Source organism: Peromyscus maniculatus, chromosome 8 (assembly GCF_049852395.1).
Source record: "Peromyscus maniculatus bairdii isolate BWxNUB_F1_BW_parent chromosome 8, HU_Pman_BW_mat_3.1, whole genome shotgun sequence".
Lineage (NCBI taxonomy): Eukaryota > Metazoa > Chordata > Mammalia > Rodentia > Cricetidae > Peromyscus > Peromyscus maniculatus.
In genome coordinates, this window is record NC_134859.1 from 71,204,616 (window position 1) to 71,224,013 (window position 19,398).

The following is a 19,398-nucleotide window of genomic DNA, read 5'->3' on the forward strand; positions in this document are numbered from 1 at the left end:
ATGTAATTTTAGACCATTACTACACCTTTAAAAAAAATCCAGGAAACCTTACACAAAAACTAATATTTATTCTCAAATATTCACCAGTCTCAGGCTCCCTAGATTGTTTCTGTTTCACAGCTGGTTTAATGTTGATCGGGGCCCACAGAGGATTCACACATCTGTGGTCATCTTTTTTTTTTTTTTTTTTTGGGTTTTTCGAGACGGGGTTTCTCTGTGTAGCTTTGCGCCTTTCCTATCTGTGGTCATCTTAAGAGTCCCTTGGGAACTTAATTTTTCAAATAAGGGATTTGAAAACAAGCTAGAAAAATCTCCACGGATTGTACCTGTAAACAAATGCAAACGGGAAATCGCAGTAGCAGCTAGTCATCTTACCTGACATGGAAAATTCAACCTGAGGGAGGGGGAAATCTAGGGAAATCCAATTACTGTAATCTTAATATAATCTTAATTACCATAATCTATTTTATTGTAAAGTCAGATAAATGTACAATATAATCACCACTTAAATACAATTTGCTCTATCACATTAACTATATGGTGAAGACCTCTACAGCATTCCAAAGATACAGGAAATATCAACAATACCCTATCCCAAAATTCAAATAAAATTCAACTCAAAATTACTCCATCAACACTAATTTTTCATTGCCTACTCAAAATGCTGCTCTGCCCAGAATCTCATTCTGATATTTGCAGCTTTTGTTTCTTTTCATGCTTTTGTGAATTATGGCTCATGGTTATTTAAATGCATACCACTCATTAGGTAGCACTCTAAATGTTCTTCTTATTTTCAAACCACAGGATGAAGTATACGAACAAGAGCCTTGCGTCACCACTTGACATTCTACACTGACATCTGGGTAATTCTGACACATTCCATTTCCAACTGAGCTGAAGCTTCAACCAAAGGGGTGGAGGTCCATACTGGGACAGACTAACAAAGCCAATTAAACTGAGCAAGGAACCTGCTGTGCACGGTAACCCATTCTGACAGCTGAGAACACAGGCTTAGGCAGAATTAAGAGTACTCAATGGGCTGGGCAGTGGTGGCACACGCCTTTGATCCCAGCACTTGGGAGGCAGAGCCAGATCTGTGAGTTCGAGGCCAGCCTGGTCTACAGAGCGAGATCCAGGACAGGTACCAAAGCTACATGGAGAAACCCTGTTTCGAAAAACAAAAACAAACAAACAAACAAACAAACAGAGTACTCAATGAGAGAAACTACTACACAGGCAGCTTGAATGAACAGAAAATCATATCTAAGTTACCTTCCCATGGCCACCTGATCATTTGGATCCAAGGAGCTGGTCTTCCGCTCTATGAGTTCTCGAAGGAGCTAAGAAAAGAGGATAGCAACTGAGTTATTATCATCTCCCAACAGCAACTGGCACAGAAGGAATTCTGAAAGGCACAGTAACCACTCTCAAGCTATAATCTGTAAGGGAGAATTTCTGTTAGCGTTTTATATTTATATAGTTTTCAAAGGTAGCTACCACAATAGCTGAGAACAGATGTCCATTTGGATACTCACTTGGTAGTCCAGGCTGGCCTAGAACTCACAGAGATCCGCCTGGCTCTGCCTCCCGAGTGCTGGGATTAAAGGTTAGGTGGGAAGGGCTGTGGACAGAAAGGGAAATGCACCAGCTTCCAACCAATGAGATAATGGTGCAAAGTTAACTTCAGAACTATAGCCCCAGCAATCAGAAAGTCTCCCCTGAGTGAAAGTCTTGACTGTCAATAATGAAGAGAGTGGACTTCATCCCCTTGCTTCATACAATCGTACTATGCCAGCTGGTGATACCAAGTGACTTAACCAGACATGACACAAACACATCCGCACAGCCACCAAAGTTTTGAGGAACCAAAAAGAAGTCAGTTGTGTTCATTTCAAGTATAATAGAGAGTGGGTCTCCATCATCTCGGGTTAACTCCATTGGGGTTCTAACATTATTCTCCCATTCTCCTCTTAATCCTGGTACTCCACTGCATCCAATAAAAATCTCAATCTACACCTTTTACACACTTAGAAATCTGCATAGAACCTTGAGTCCTCAGTGCACTTAAACATTAAAAGAGAAAATTTTTAAGTTGCAATAATAAAATTTGGTGTCACCTCTCCTATATAAGTGCTACAAGCAGAGAAATGACAACAGAAATTAAGTTTCCAGACATCTCAGAGAAATCTAAAATTAACTAGTTCCTGCTAAACATCTATCAATAATACAGGTTTGGCTTTAAAATGCATTTCTTCACAAAAACAAGCAAGTATTTTGTAGGTAAGGCATAGTAGTAATACAGATATTATTCACCAAATTAAAGAGCTGAAGCCTCTGCTAGGATGGAAAAGAAATAAATTCCTATGAAAGTAGTTTACTTTCTAATTTTCATTTGTGCATGTAAGTAGGAAGTAAAATTTATAAAAACTGCATCCACTTCCATAAGATGCAGCTTTACCGCACAAAGGAAAGGATATCTCAATCGCAATTAAAAATCCTCCTGTGAAGTTTTCTCATTTGCTTATTTTGGGCATTATTACCACAGCAATTACGTTTAAAAATGCTGGGACCAGAGGCCACTGGTTTATTATCACTAGAAAACAGCAAGCTATTTCTCTACCCCGTTTATCTGATTGATTCCCAACATCTTTCTGGCAGCCAATCTATCAGTTTATCTCTCCTACTTCATCACAGTCACTTCTGGCAGCTAAGTACAAGATCCAAATCCAGTGCTACACAGACACATGACATGGTAAACCTGTGTAACGCCGCTGCTGAGTAAACAGCTGCCCGAGGGCTCAGCGCAAATGGGCTCTGCTTCCTAGTCAATGTTCTGGGAGAAGCAAGGATGGTGAATGGGTGAGGGGAAAGGTTAATAATAATAATTTTCTTAATGAAGAGAAAAGAATGAAATGACTTCATTTTACTGCCCTTACCTTGTTCCAGCCACACAAAAGATTACAACCACCATTCCTGGTTTTCTTAATCACCCCTAACTCCTTGAGCCTGGACAGTCTTGGCCACTAGGGAACAAGTGCTCATGGAAGGCCACTCCAGCACAACAGGCACTGCCTCGCCTGGAAGGGAACACCACATGACCCACCAAGGCTGGAAACCGGAGCCACACAATGCAGAGGACCAGCAGGAGCCGCCACTCAAGCACCCAGTTGGTGCTGTGTTGGCTTCAAGCACTCTGTGTTCTACACACATCCTCATGACTCAAGAGCTTCATACAACTCTTCTTTGTCACTCCTAATGGAGAAGATGCAATCGATCTGTCTGCCTGTCTAGCTTACTGGGTCCAAAATTTCAGAAGAAATAAAGAAAATGTCATCACCGTAGTACCCACGGATAGTTATTTAGTAAGGTAATGCAGCACTAGCTTCCAGACACCCTAAGAGTAAGAAGCTGTATTTTCCTGTTGTCTGGATATGCATGTCCCTGATGACAAGCCATGTGGGACCTCTTCCTGTGTTTACTGGTTATCTGTGTATCTTCATGGAAAAAATGTCTATTCAGATTCTTTATCCATTTTACAGCTGACCTGGGGGGCCTGGAGAGATGGTTTGGTGGTCAAGAGCACTAGCTGCTCTTGAGGAGGACCCAGGTTTGGTCCTCAGCACCCACTGGTGGCTGACAACCATCTATAACGCCAGTCTCAGAGAAATCCAATGCCCTCTTTTGGCCTCCAAGGACACTGTACACACACAGCGCACAGACATAACTGCGGGCAAAACACACACACACACTTAAAATAAAGGAAGCCAGGTTGCGTTTTGTTTTCAAGGTGTAGGAGTTCTTCTTATACTCTGTGCACCAGGCCCTTATAAGGGGAAGAGTCTTTCTACTTTCTTGATGGTATCATTTGCCTCAGGTAAGTTGTTAAATTTTATATAATCTATTTTTCCTCTGCTATTTGTACTTTTAATGTTGTATATAAGAAATTGTCATGTAGCTTAAGGTCATGAAGATTTACTCCTATAAGTTAATCTAAGAGTTCTCCAGTTTATATGATCCATTCTGAGTTAACTCTGTGTATGGTATGTGGTATAAGAAAGGTAGAGGTCAAGGTCCACCCGAATTCTTTCATACCTAGATGTCCAATTGTTTCCCTTGTTGAAAAGACTTTGCTTTTCTTTTGCATTTAACTGTCTTGGCAATCTGTCAAAAGGCCAAGCTACTTTTTAAGGAATTGGGGTTTAAGGTCACATACTCCCAGGCTTTCTACATCTGTGACTGTGGGAGTTAATGATGCCCCCTTCTCAGGCTTCTCAAGTCCACAGACACAGACCCTGGAGAAGGAAAAGGTTACGACAACCCTTTCTGTAACTCAGCTAGCCTATCTGAGGGGCAGGATTCCTAATACCTCTCTCCTTAATACACAGAGATAGCCTAATTTCTGTGTGTTCAGACCCTCCCCCAACGAGATACAAAAGAAGAATCACGGCCTGTAATTCAGTAAGGTGAAAACTGGAGAATGAAGAGTTCAGGGTACCCTCCCTTACACAGCAAGTTCAAGGGAACCCTGAGCTACAGACCCTGTCTCCAAAAAAAAAAAAAAAAAAAGGGTCCATTTACCTTTCCTTTTGTTCACTTCCCCACAGGAACTTTTCCCTGCTCTGTCTCCTACTTTACCACCCCATTTTTACTTTTAGCTCCCTAGTCTTTCAAATTAACCCTAAAGCCAGGTGTGGTAACAGCGCATGCCTTTAGTTCCAGCACTTGGGAGATGGAGGCAGATGGATCTCTCTGAATTTGGATATACACAGGGAGTTCCAGGACAGCTAAGGCTACAAAGTGAGACCCTGTCTCAAAACAGACAAACAAACAAGTAAATCTAATTAACACTAAAAGAAGCCACCTATGAGATTTTTTTCAACAATATTTCTATTGGTTATTTGGGACTCTCGCAAAATGCATCTCAATCACACTTGCTTCCCATTCCTCCTAGGTCCATACCCTCCCACCCTTGTATCCCCGCTCCAAAAAAACCCCACACCAAGTCCAATTTGTATTGTCCATATACTCACTGGAGCATGGTCAAACTCCCAGGGGCCATCCCCTTAAAGATAACTGAGTCCTTTCCAACCCCCACTCCCCAGCCCCTGCCAGAAGCCATCAACTGTAAAGAGCTACACTTCAGTACCCTATCACAATTTTTAAGGACTCTCTTCAATGGCTTCCTGTCTAGACTGTTGTTTTTTTTTTTTTGGGGGGGGGGGGTGTGGGGAGGTTTGTCACAGAATACTTCAAATGAAGTTTCCTTGCCCATAACAGCCAGCGGGAGCAAGGACCATGGACTTTCACGTGGATTCCTGTGACAGTATGGACCACAGACATCAACAGAGCCTGTGGTCACAGCATGGACTGTGGAGGTCTTTCAAGGAGGCCCAATCCAGAAAATCAACTGTTCTCCATCTCGGACATCCTACCATTGCTCAGAGCCAGGGCGATTCTGCGGCTGGGCAGTGCTCTGGGGGCAGAACCTGTGCAACCTTCAGGGTGCTGCACACCACCACCCTGCCCTACCTGGCAACAACAGACTCTCCAGTCACCACAGCCATGCTCCCATACCTGTTGTCACTGCCACCTCTCTCTACCAGGCTCTGTTCCAACATCTTTCCTACCTCTCTATCACACATTTTTTTCAAAGTTGCATTACAGTGTGTGTATGTATGTGTATGTATGTATGTATGTGTATATATATACATATATATATGTATATATGTATGTGTGTATATATGCATATGTATGTATGTATCCCCCCAAACAGCTTTACATGCATATACTTATTACAACACGTCATTGGTTTGGTTAAAAGTTTCTGGTTTCCAAAGCACCATAAATACTGGCCTATTACTGAGACTCATCTCCTATCCTGTTGTTGCCCAGAGTCAGGGTGATTTTGTGGCTGAGCAGTGCATCCCTGGGCAGGATCCAAGAGAGCTCCAGGCTGCTGCACACCTCTCTGAACTCAGTGCAGGCCGACCCGCTGGTTCTCTGAACAAGACCGACTGTGCTTGCAGCCGTGCGGCCCCAGGTTCTCCTTCCCCCAGCAGGCTGGGGAGCAGAGGCTGCAGTGGTGGTTCCCTGCTGCAGGCCTTACTGGCCTGCCCTCCATGTGGGCTGAGAACAGGCCCTGCTCTGCCACAGCAGGCTCTGTCTGCTGCTGTAGCTGTGCTCCCATCACTGACCTGTTCCCACCACGCCTCTCTCTTCTGACATCCTTCCAATTTCATGAGACCACTTTTCAAAAGCATCTTCCCATAAGACCCACCTCTATTTAGTTATTCCAGAGATACTGTGGGGTCTGCAGACTCCTCCTAAGCCGCCCTGTCTCCCCTTGGAGCCTCTCAGATCCTGTCATTTGTGATTTTTACATCTTGAGGCTCATAAAAAATAGACTTGCATATACTATAACTTCAAATATTTGGGAAGGCATTTCTGTACGCCCCTGCAGTGGAAGTTCAACATAAAATGATTCACTTCGCACAGGGTTTATGTTTCTCTAACTTCTTTCCACAGGCTTCACTTACTCCTCAATGAACTCTATCGCCTAATGTTTCCTCTTCCACTCCCTCCTAAAACGAATGCTACCTCCTTCTTCCTAGAGCCTTCTTCAGTCTCTCTCCTGTGATCTTTAACAGGCCCTCAGAGCAAGCATTTTGGTTGTTTATTTCCCCTTCTTTACTTGGCCATCAGCTTCTAGAGGGCAGGGAATATAGTTATTCAAATTCTTACATATATCCCTGCAAGAACACCATCCACACATTATTATTCAATGTATTTTCCTGAGTCAAGCAGTAAGTAGTCACCTTAGAAACAAGTACAAACAGTATTCCGCTTTTATAGGAAAAATACATTAGGAGAAAATTAATAAAGAATAGAATGGAAGGAAATCAAAATGAGTGGATAAATTCTAAGAAACATCTTACTTCTGAAGTTAAAAATGGTTCACCTTTCGTTACTAGGACGGAGAATGTATAGCTAGAAGCAGGGGTGTGTCCGCCGAAGTCCCCCTGTCTAGGTCTTTAAGGACTCAGTTACCTTTTCTACTCTTGACTCAGCTGTGTTGCACCTGGACTAGAATTGGGAAGGATGACAAGTTTAGACACCAAATGAAGTGGCACTGTTTTCAAAGGCCATAATATTTCACTAAGCTTGGCCACTTGGCTTAAAATTTATTAGTCAAAACAGAAAACTTTCTTACCAGAACCCATAAATTTCTTTAGACATAATATATAGTATCTTAATGTCTAATAATTTACTACAAGTGTAAGAAAATCACTATCAGCATCAGACTCTGATATATGAATACAGTAATTTGAATGCTAGGAAACTTCTTGTCAATTTGTTTTTCCTTCTTCTTATACAAATAAAAACAATTCAATGGCATCAATCTACTCTTTTGAATCTTTGCTAAAAGTAACAACAGAGTGAGGGTGCTGTTGGTTAAGTTTTATAACAAGCCCCATTGCAAATATTCTGGTTCTTGGTCCCAGACATATATTTTGGTATGTATTTTTTTTTAAATCTGTTATAAAGGTGTGTGTGTTGAGTGTGGGAAGTGGGGGAGTGTCCTTTGGGCTATAGCTCAATTGCTGACTATTTCTGGGCACTTCAGAAATATTTCTTTTAATAGTATCATATAATCTATCATTTGTGTTGAAAGAATAGAGAAGTCACACCAAGCTAGAGGATTCACAGTTAAGAATCTGGATAGAGAACTAATTTGTGTTGTGTAATTACGTCCGTTAAGGACTAAAAGCCTAGCAGAAACAAACTCTCTTCACAGCCCCCCTCTAGCATTCAGATGCCAATAATTCTTCAGCTCCACTAGAATCAATATTCTATTGACTCTGCCATCTTTTCAGCCTCCCTCATCCTCATCCTCTCCTCCAGTGCTCACCTTCTTTATCAGGCAGATAATGATCCCATGGTTCCTCAGGACAACCTCTCCTGGTATACATCCTTTACATTCCTACAGGCTGTGCCTTTGTTATACAGATCCACAACCTTTTATTAGGGATACAATCTTGGAGTCCAAAAGTTTTAGAATTTTAGAAGGAAACAAAGCAAAGTGCATATACCATAACTGCCTCAGCAGTCTGGGCAGCACCCCAGAGTCAAACACATGTGCATTCCTAGGTCTGAGTTACCGCACTCAATCTGATTTCTAATTCCATTTACCTGAAATTTTCATGATTTCATTTTTCTTTATAGCCGAATAGTATTCCAGGCTATACATGCACCACATTTTCATTATCCATTCATCAGTTGAAAGACATTTATGTTGTTTCTGTTTCCTAGGCTATTGTGAAGAGAGCAGCAATGGACATGGCTAGGACGCCAAGGAGTGAGGTATAGCTGGGTCATATGGTAGATTTCCCTCTGCCCCCTAGACAGGGTTTCTCCTGGCTGTCCTGGAACTCCTTTTGTACACCAGGCTGGCCTTGACTCAGAGATCTGGTTGCCTCTGCCTCCTAAGTACCGGGACTAAAGGCATGTGCTGCCGCCGCCACTACCACCACCCAGTAAGGTAGATTTATTTTTAATTTTCTGAAGATTCTCCATACTGATTTCTAGAGTGGCTGGACCAATTTGCAATCACCAACAGTGAATGAGGGAGTGGGATAAGTAAGATTATGAATTCAGAACCATTCCGATAAGGTGCTGCACCATAGCAAGCTTACCATATAAACAAACACAGTAACCATTGAGAACTTTTTCATTCCAGAATTATAGAGAAGGGACCTCGTGTCTATATTTCCTTGGCAAAACACTACCCACGTTAAATCCCAGTGTCTGAACTCAATCACAAACACAAGCCTCTGCACCCTGCACTCGTTCACCCCAACTCCCTGACGCTAACTCTAGGTCTTCTGCGACTGAGTCTGTTTGCCTAGTTCCTCCCACCCTTAGAGATAAGACAGAACACTCAATGAGAACTTACACATATGCTGAGTGTTTCTATCATCAAAAGATGTTATACTATTTATGCATCTACCAAAATAATTGATTTGGTAACTTATGTTATTGGTTGAATGTATTATATTAGTTTATTTAATTTTTGGATTAAATTATCCTTGGATAGATGGGCTAAATACCACTTGGTCATAGTGCATAATCTAATATATTGACAGATTTTGAGTTTTCGGACTTTTGGTTTTCAGCACAAAGGATCAAATCCAGGGCCCTGCACATGGTAGGCAGGCTCTCTATCACTGAATTTACACACTCATCCCTAAGTTTGCTGGCTTTTATATTAATATGCATAAGAAATACCAGTTTGTTTTCTTTCTTTGTAATGTTCTACCTGCTAATGGTATTAAGATGACACTGGACTTCTTCTAATGACTAATGAATCTTCTTTAATTTCACTTGCATCAATATTGGCTCTTTTAACTTGAAAAAATTTATTACATTTTACCTATTATGTGTAGGTCTGCACATGTGTGTGGGAGGGGAGACGCGTGCACGCCACAATACACTGGTGCAGGTCAGAGGAAAACATGTAGGAACTGGTTCTCTCCTTCCACCATGTGAGTTCCAGGGACTGAATCCAGGTTTTCAGACTTGGCAACAAGCACCTTTACTTGTGGAGACATCTAACTGGCCCTAAATTTGTGTGCATGTGCACTCATGCACACACATGCCATGGCACACAGGTGAGGTCAGAAGACAATGTGGAGTCAGTTCTCTCCTTCCACCTTCTTGTGGTATTCTAGTTTCTTCTGCTGCTGTGATCAACACTCTGATCAAAATCAAGTTAGAAAAGAAAGGGTTTGTGGGGCTTGTACTTCCAGTTAACAGTTCATCACTGGGGGAAGTCAGGGAGGAACTAGACACAGGAACCATGAGGGAACACTGCTTGATGGCTCACTCTCTAGCTCATGCTTAGCTATCATTTTAAAACAGTTCAGAACCACTTGCCTAGGGATGGTACAACCCAAACTGGGCTGAGTCTTTCTGTATCAATTAGTAATCAAGACAAGCTGGAGCTATATAGTAAGTTCAAGGTCAGCCAGAGCTACATAGAAGATCTTGTTTCAAAAATCAAAACAAGGAGCTGGAGAGATTGCTTAGTGGTTAGGAGCACCTACTATTCTTACAGAGGACTGAAGATTCCAGTTCACAACTACCTGTAATTCCAGCTCCAGGGAACTAATGCCCTCTTATGGCAATTGTACCATGTGTATAGACCCACACACAAATACACAAAAATAAAAATAATAAAATCTAGCTGGGCAGTGATGGCACACACCTTTAATCCCAGCACTTGGGAGGCAGAGGCAGGCGGATCTCTGTGAGTTCAAGGCCAGCCTGGTCTACAAAGCGAGTTCCAGGACAGCTAGGACTGTTACACAGAGAGACCTTGTCTTAAAAAACCAATAAATAAATAAAATAAAATCTTTAACACACACACACACACACACACACACACACACACACACACACACACACACACTAAATGTGAACAAAGGTCTACAGAAAGAGGAGACAGAGTGGAGGAGTGGACTTCTTAAAACCCAAACTAAGTATGATTGCTTCTCCAAACTCACCACTATTTTCCCATCTCAACAAATAGCACTACATTCTTGTAATCACAAAGCCCAGAAATCTTAGTCACCTTTGACTAATCCTTTCATATTCCACATAAAATCACTCCATCAGCAAATCCTCAGCTCAGTCTTCAACTTATCTCCACAATCCAAATACTTTCCCTACAAAGTCATCCTAGTCTCAAGACACGACTGTCTCTTGTGTGTATTATCACCAGCTCCTACACAGTCTCTACTGCTCCTGTGTCCTTCTACTTCTGTCCGTATTTTCAGCACGCCCCCCGGAGTAAGCCTGTAAAATAGCAGTCTACCATGCTACTCATCTCAGGCTCCTCTCGTGATTTCCCTCTCACTCTCATCTAAGGTCTACAAGTGGTCTGAAGAGCCTGCAGGACCTAGCTCCACTTCTTCTTGTCTACTGTATCCTTGATGCTCCTATGTTGTGGTAATCTCTTCTGTGTCCAGAGCCTTTGCACTTATCACCCTTTTCCCTGCCATGCTCTTCATCCAGACATCTGCATGGCTTTGCTCAGACACCACCTTATCCCCTAGAATGTACAAGAAAAGCAGCAACCATCATTTCCCACCTGGCTGTCCATCTTGCTGCACTTGTCAGTGTTTCCCTCCTTTGTCCTATCACAAAAACAGGAACTTTGTTTTCTTCTAGCCTCCAATAAAGCCCTGAGGAAAAGTTCTGAGGATAGAAATGTTCCATATTTGCAGAACCCAACACAGTAGACTCTAGCACAGGCTACTACTCAACCCTTGAAATGTGGCTAGTGTGACTGAGGAGCTGGATTTTTTATTTTGTTTTATTTTAATAATCAAAACAAACTTGCTGAGCATAGTGGCATATGTCTGCAATCCCAGTACTGAGAAGGTTCAGGCAAGAAGATCATGAGTTCAAGAACAGTCAGAGTTACACAGTAAATTGCTGTGGAACAAGCTTTTTGTACACTATGAATATGTATTATTCTCATTGGATTAATAGAGAAGCTGACTGGCCAATAGCTGAGCAGGATACAGTTAGGAAGGAGAGCCAGACTAGGAGAATGCTAGGAGGAAGAAGGGTGGAGTCTGGGTTTGCCAGCCAGACACAGAGGGAGCAGGAGATGAATACGCCATGCTAATAAAGGTACCACCACATGTCAGAGCATAAATAAGGAATATGGGTTAACTTAAAATGTAAGACCTAGTTAGTAATAAACCTGAGCTATTGGCCTAGCATTTATAATAAATATTAAGCCTTTGAGTGATTATTTGAGATCAGCTGCAGGACAGGAAAACTCCACCTACAGTAAAGTCTAGGATAGCCTAGGCATCATGGTAAGATTGCTTTGAAACAGTAACAACAAAACCCTTAAGTTTCATTAGATATGGCTACTACATTGAACAACAGCCTAGAAAAGCTAAAAGAAGAATTTCTCAATAAACACACAATAAATATTCACATACTCAAATACTTGCTGGCTGACTGACTGACTGACTGACTGAATGAATGGGAAAAAGAAATTTGAAGGCATTTTTTTTTTCTTTTAAAGACAGGACTTTGCCAGGCAGCCCAGATTGGCCTCGGACTCACAATCTTCCCACCCTAAGCTCTAGAGTGCTGAAATTACAAGCACATGTCACTATACACAGCTTGTAAAGTTTTCTTCTCTCTCTCTCTTTTTGTTAATTATAAAAAACTCCAAACAGCCAAAAGGTAGACAATACCATAACAGAGCCTCTAATAACTATCATCAATCTGAAGGCTTTTCCTTTTTTTTTTTTTTTTTTTTTTGGTTTTTCGAGACAGGGTTTCTCTGTGCAGTTTTGGTACCTGTCCTGGATCTCGCTCTGTAGACCAGGCTGGCCTTGAACACACTGAGATCCTCCTGGCTCTGCCTCACAAGTGCTGGGATCAAAGGCGTGTGCCACTACTGCCTGGCCTGAAGGCTTTTCTTATAACCTGGTTTCCAACAATGACTGCATTCTTGAAAATAAAGAATTAATTAATTATTAATGAAGTACAGAATCCTGCTATGTCCCCCTGGCTAGCCTGGAAGTTGGCTATATAAACCAGGCTGGCCTTGAGGTCATAGATCTGCCTGACTCTGCCTCCTGAGTAGTGAAATTAAAGGTATACCCGATTTTCAGTCATACTTTTTTTTTTTTTTGAGACAGGGTCTCACTGTGTATCCCAGGCTGCCCTCAAACTCCTACAGATCCACCTGCTTCTACTACCACCTCGCCTGGCTCCCGTCATATTTTTAAAGAGGAGCTATGCAACTACACAAAATTAGAGAACATTCCCTCTTGTTAGAAAATTCTCGAGAAGGGAATTTCAGCAGATTAGCCTCTATAAATCCATCATCTGGCACAATAAATGTCAATAGAATGGTCATAATTGCATAAAAGTGGTATATGTGAATTGTCATAGTGGTCAAGTGGATTTTCAAATTTATCTAATCAAAAGGTGGCATAATGCACTACGAAGAAAATCAAGCTGGAATTCAGAACAATTGCGCTTCAATGTTCTTATTCTGTGAGGGCTGATCTCCCCTAGTCACTCCTTGGGGTTAATTATGTTCAATTTTAGATATATAATGTACACACATTTTGGAAGATCTTATTAACTTACCCTTTTCTTTGTTAGTTACTTTGAAGGAATACATTAAACTGAACTTAGTACAAGTCAATATGCCTATCTGAGTGAAGAGGTAGTTTCTTATTCCTTGAGAAGTACCAAAGTCTTCACTTGCAGCTACAAAAATACTGCTGGGATCCTATGCTTAATTTACACTCAGCCAGAATATATTGAACTTACTACTACAAATCAGGCAATTCTGGCCACACATTTGCCTAATAAACTTTGATGGTACCATTTATGTTTAAGAAAGTTTCTTCAACAGTTCTAAGCTAATCCTCCTTCTTTCTTGCCTAGTCCAATTAATTGTATTGCTCAAAGGTTTGTTCTACAGTTTTACATTTAGTGAGTGAAGAGGTGGAATGTAAGTCGGCATCTAATACTTTTGAAAACAGGAACCAAAAGAAATGAAGGTGCTAGGTATGGTGGCACACTCCTTTAATTCCAGCCCTTGGAGGCTGAGGCAGAAGGAGCTCTGTGAGCTCAAGACCAGCCTGGTCTACATAGAGAATTCAGGCTCGCCACGGCAATGTAGTGAAGCCTGGCCAAGGCTCAGCCATGGACCTTCTCTTCATGTTGGATGTGATAAACTTCTAGACCTGGCACTTAAAATCTGGCTTTGCTGGGTATGGTGCCACAGGCCTATAATCCTTGAACTTGGAAGGCAGAAGCAGTAGGATCACCTGTTCAAGGCCAGCCTGGGCTACATGAGAATCGGTCTTAAGGAAACAAAACTGAAGTCAGTAAAAAGTGCCTTTTATCCTTATGTCCTTCTGTTCTCCAGCAGCTTCATGATAACTCAAGCTAGTGACCAAAGGCTAGTGCTGAGGCCATACTTGTCTCTCAATAATGACAATAATAATGACAACATTATTAATGTCAAGTGCCTAAAGAGACAGTATACAAGCTACCATGTATTGCAAATAAAATTCTTACACATGGGACATAAAATAATCTTGTGATCGTTAGTATTTAATTGGACATTGCTAATTAGTTTTTTAAACATTATTACTATGTCCCCCAAGCTCAAAATGGTTAGTTCCTTGCTCTACCTTCAGTCATAATGTCAATTTTCAAATTTATTTGCATGTTCTCTCTAAAATCACCACTAAAGTAAATATGCAATAAAATCTGTTAGACTTTTAAGAAACACTATCCAGGGCTGGAGAAATGGTTCAGTGGTTAAGGGCACTGACTACTCTTCCAAAAGACCCGGGTTCAATTCCCAGCACCCACATGGCAGCTCGCAACTGTCTGTAACTCCAGAGCCAGGGGACCCAAAACCCATGGCAAAACACCAATGTACATAAAAATGAAAATAAAATTAAAAAAAGAAAGACAAACATTATTTTTTAAAAAGAAACACTATCCAGATCCCAAATACAAACATTTAAAAATAAAATTAAAAATGAAAGATTGCTCTTGTAAAAAGCATCTATTCTCCAGTAATGTATTAGCAAGAGCAAGAAGAGATTCATATCAGACTTCTAACATGTTAGTAACCATTAGCTGGGCACTGGGAAGTTACATGCCAACAGAGAACAGTGCACTGCCATTAACTCCAACGACGGCTTGAGACGCCACTTACTCTCACTTCCATTCAAATGCATACAATTAAAGCCAGCACACCAACTGTCCATATTAATCACTCACTGAGTTAATTAAAGAAAACCATCTTGTCAGACAGCCTGCCACTTCTCTACTTCTCAACACGATCAACTTTTAATAGTTCACCAAATTAGTAATTACTTGTTTATGGCATTATCAAATATCTTGGATACAGAGGTCTAGTATGTAGCAAGGTCAGTTCTAGATATGTCCTGATGGCAAATAAAAGGGAAAATTTAACCCACCAAAATGGCCACCCAAAACACAAAGCCTATAATGCTTTTTTCTAGTTACTCCTGGCAAGATTCAAAGTGACAAGACAAACCAGATCAAAACTAAACAGAGCTGGAAGCAACATACAAAATCCTAATGAACGCTTAGGAATCCAGATCTCGATCTGTCAACATCTAAGTTCAATTAGGGCTTTCTGAACAAAATAACTGATGAGGTGACAAAAAACTAGTCTGAGGTCTGGGATAGGAAAAGCACAGTCACTTTATATTACTATAGTTTAGGGCAATCACATCACAACACCAAATCTTACAAGGATTAAATAAAGATGTCAACCACCCATCTACATCAGGTGGCTGGGACATAAACAGTGTTCAGAGAATACTTGCTCCCAAATCATTAAGAATTCAGGTTTACCAAGAAAAAACTACCCAGGCTTTTACAAAAAGCAAACAAAAGAAAAAACCTTAAGTGGTGTGATGATGCAGGTAACACATCTTTAAGAAAAAAAAATTTCATAAAGTAGCAAGCAGACAGAATCATGAAAATGAAAACTAGGTAATGAAAACATTTCTGAATGACCACCTTTCATGCTCACTTGATGTTTTGTGAAATTGTCTTTAAGGATAAGCTTTGACACGCCAGGCAATGGTGGCCACGCCTTTAATCCCAGCACTCGGGAGGCGGAGCCCGAGCTACACATTGAGATCCAGGCCTGGCACCAAAAACTACAGGAGAAACCCTGTCTCAAAAAAACAAAACAAAAAAAGGATGAGCCTTGACAAGAGACAGACCAATTCACTCAAAATGAAATATACAATGTTTTCCTACAGAAGGGACTCAGCCTTTCACAAACCCCTCATGCCAGCTACATCAAGCCTTCAGCAAGCCAGCTTCCACACAAACCAGTATCAAAACTATAAAGCTAATTTTTTCATTAGAATTAAGTAACAGAAGCTCAATAAATCATTTGCCTTCTAAAGAAAAAAATTACTTTCTAACAACATAATATTTCTTCCAGGCCTAAAAAAAAAGAAGCTTATTTATTTACAAACTGAAAACCGTAAAGCTATAATTTTTTTATGGCACAAGAATGAAATATTTAAGAAATAAAGGTACATCAAAAGAACAAAATTTGGTATAGGCAGCCTGGAGAGTGAGGCTAATGTTGCCATTTGCTGAGTGACTTTTTTTTTTAAAGAAGGTTACTTAACTTTAAAAATTCTATTTCTTTTAAGTCTTTCAGCTCTAAAACTGCTAAGACTAGGAGCTGGCAACATGGCTGAGTGGTGAGGGTGTTGCTACCAAGCCCAACAACCTGAGTTCACATGTACAAACCCATGGCAAAACTCCTATGTATGTGCACACTCACTCACACATACATATAAATAAATGAATAAATGTAATAAAGGAATCTTTTAAATGGTAGGATTAGGCTGGCAAGATGGCTCAGGAAGTAAAGGTGCGTGCCACCAAGCCAAGTCTAATGATCTGAATTTGGTTCCTGGGATCCACATGGCAGGAAGAAAAACTGACTCCTGTGAGTTGTCCTCTGACCTCCACATATACACCATGCATATACACTCACATAATACCCACACGCAGATACAAAATAAATAAGGAACAATTGCAATAAAAATGTAAACGATGGGATTAAATTATAATCCAAACACTGGTGAGGCTGAGCTAGGAGGACTGAGAGTTCCAGGCTGGGCTGGCTATACAGTGAGGCTGTCTCAAAAAAAAGAAAAAGAAAAGAAAATTAGAGCCAGTGAAATGGCTCAGTGTTAGGTAAGGGCACTTGCTGCCCAACTTGACTACCTGGGTTCTAGCCCCAGGTCTCACAAGGTGGAGAGAACTAATTGCCTCCTGCAAGTTGTCCATATCCATGCTGTAGTGCACAAGCACACACATACACTAATAGAAGTACTGTGGTAGTTCCCCCATAGACTTGGAAATGTAAGCACTTGCTTTGGTGAGGTTTAGGAGGTATAGTATTATTAGAGGAAGTACATCACTGGGGGAAGTCTTTGAAAGTCGATGGCCTTGCTGTGTTTCAGGTTTGCTCTACTCCATGCTTGAAATTAAGAATGTGATCTCTCAGCTTCCTGCTCCACCTACCTGCCTGCTGACATGCCTCCTTTACATAATGGACTTCCCCTCTGGAACCAGAAACCCAAATAAACATTTTCCTCTATAAGCTGCTTTCAGTCAGAGTGTTCTATCACAGCAACACAGAAAAATAATTAATGTAAGTATGATAATTAAAAAAAAAAACAGTCATTTTAAAAAGGAAAATAAATAAAAATTAAACTGGCATGGTGATGCATGCCTTCAATCCCAGAACTCAGGAGGCAGAGAAAGGAGAATCTCTGTGAGTTCTAGGCCAGCCTGGCCTACATAGTGAGCTCAAGACATCCAGGACTACATAAAACGACCCTGCCTCAGATAGAGGGATGGATGGATGGATGGATAGACAGACAGACAGACACAGATGAATACATAAATGATTTATGCTTCCCTTTAATTACCCCATTTTTGTATGTATAAATACGCATGAGTATATAAGTGTATGTGTGTTTATACCTGTACCATTATTATTAAATATAGTAGGCATGCTTTTAAAGTTCAAGGACCATTAAGAAACAAAGAATGGGAGTAAAAATGAATGTGTGAGCAGGTGGGGGTGGTGGGCTGACCTATATGTCATTCTCAGTAGTTAGGGCATTTACACAGCCTCATAATACCTGAATTAACCAAGTAAGCCTTTAAACCCTTACAATGGAACATTTAAATTCAATGTGGCTATAATCTCTTCCTTACAAAACATGGACCCAGAGAGTTTAGCCTCAAGTATGTTAAAAAGGGGTGTGTATGTGTGGGAAATGTATTATATTCACCATCCACCTCATCCACATGACCATATTTTAAAAAGACAAAAGAGAAAAAAAATAAAAGAATCTCACAGGTCTATTGTAACCCATTGTCCCCCTTCTGAATGCAACACTTAGCTCAGGCTCACTACCCTGACAAATAAGGAAAGCACTTTATGAAGCCAATTTAATTGGGAGGTGACAGAAAACATACAGCCATTTTCTTTAGCCTTATCATTGAATTGGCTTCAGTTCCAATCTCTGGCAAATCCCACTCAACAGAAGAAATTAACCAGGTCAGCAGAACAGGTGCTACGCTGTGTCTGTCAAGGGCCTGGCATCCCCACAATTACTTGCACACAATGAAGCAGTAATCTTTACAGATCATCTCTTCCAAGCAGCATATTGGGGAGGGGGAGGAAAACTGAAGGGAGGAGATGGGGGAGTAAAGGGGCAGTGAGTAGAAGAGGAATAAGAAGAAATGAGAAAAGGCAAGAAAAGAAAATGAATGTGCAGCTGCCTTGCAGCTCAGCAGATGTCAGGATGTGATGTACGAGGCTAGGATAAGCTGTCGTAGCCTGCTGCCAAAGAGTGGTAAGTGATTAAAGCTCGCACAGTTCTAAGCACCATATTTAGAATCTGTGGGGTTTCAAGACTTGCACCCGTGCCTTGCTGTGCCACCAGATGTTGGCAACTGGACCAGTTCCTCCTGAGTGTGCAAGAATGGCAGCAGTTGGTAACAGAAGCAAAGCAATCTGGAATGCTTCCGGAGACTCTGTACATTAACAAGTGTCACCCATCATTCACCTTTACAGAAGGCTGAAACAACTCCAATTTGCTGCCACTTCCCTCTTGGGAAACAGCCAAGATAAAGTTGTGCCTGGCAGCCCCATTTGTTTCACTCAGGTGTTTCAGCTGCCTTACTGACCTCTATTAGTTTAAGTTTTAATTTAGATTAACCTCAGCACCCCAATTAACCAGCAAGGGGAAAAGCTAAGATGTGACTAGTCATAACTCTGAAATCAGAATTTATTGAAGTTAAAATTATTAATTAGGATGAAGGACCAATCAAGTAATGTTACTTCTTAAACAGATCTTCAGAATTAAAACAAATAAATAGATGGATGAATGAATAAGTAAATAATTGTAAGGGAAAACAAAGAAATACAGGGGAATAATCAAGACTCCATAATCTTGTCAGTGGAATTGGCTTCTTCCCAGCAATTTCAGTTTGCCTTCTTCAGGCTATTTAGCTCACGGTGCACTTTATTTCAGCAATGTACACTTTAATGAGGACTAGAACATTTCTGACTGTCTCTCCTGATCTCACACAATTAGACAGCATTAATATCCTGTATCAAGCCCATCTTTAGACTGTCCAGAACATTTCCTGTCCTTCTGACAAATGGGTTTAAGAAGAGGAGAAAAGGAAAAGAATCAAGACCCCTGACTGGAGCAGCTGAGGCCAATACTCTCCTCGATCCTCAATATACTT

At 41.0% G+C, this 19,398-nt stretch overlaps 1 protein-coding gene across 2 annotated transcripts in view; it reads right to left on the reverse strand.

Moving 5' to 3' along the window:
* Aatf (apoptosis antagonizing transcription factor) overlaps nt 1-19,398 on the reverse strand; it is a 118,003-nt gene that overhangs the window by 34,665 nt on the left and 63,940 nt on the right. For both annotated transcript variants that reach the window (XM_006983172.4, XM_006983173.4), the window contains exon 9: nt 1,273-1,340. In XM_006983172.4, coding sequence (XP_006983234.1) covers nt 1,273-1,340 — 68 coding nt within the window. The remainder of the gene's footprint in view (nt 1-1,272; nt 1,341-19,398) is intronic.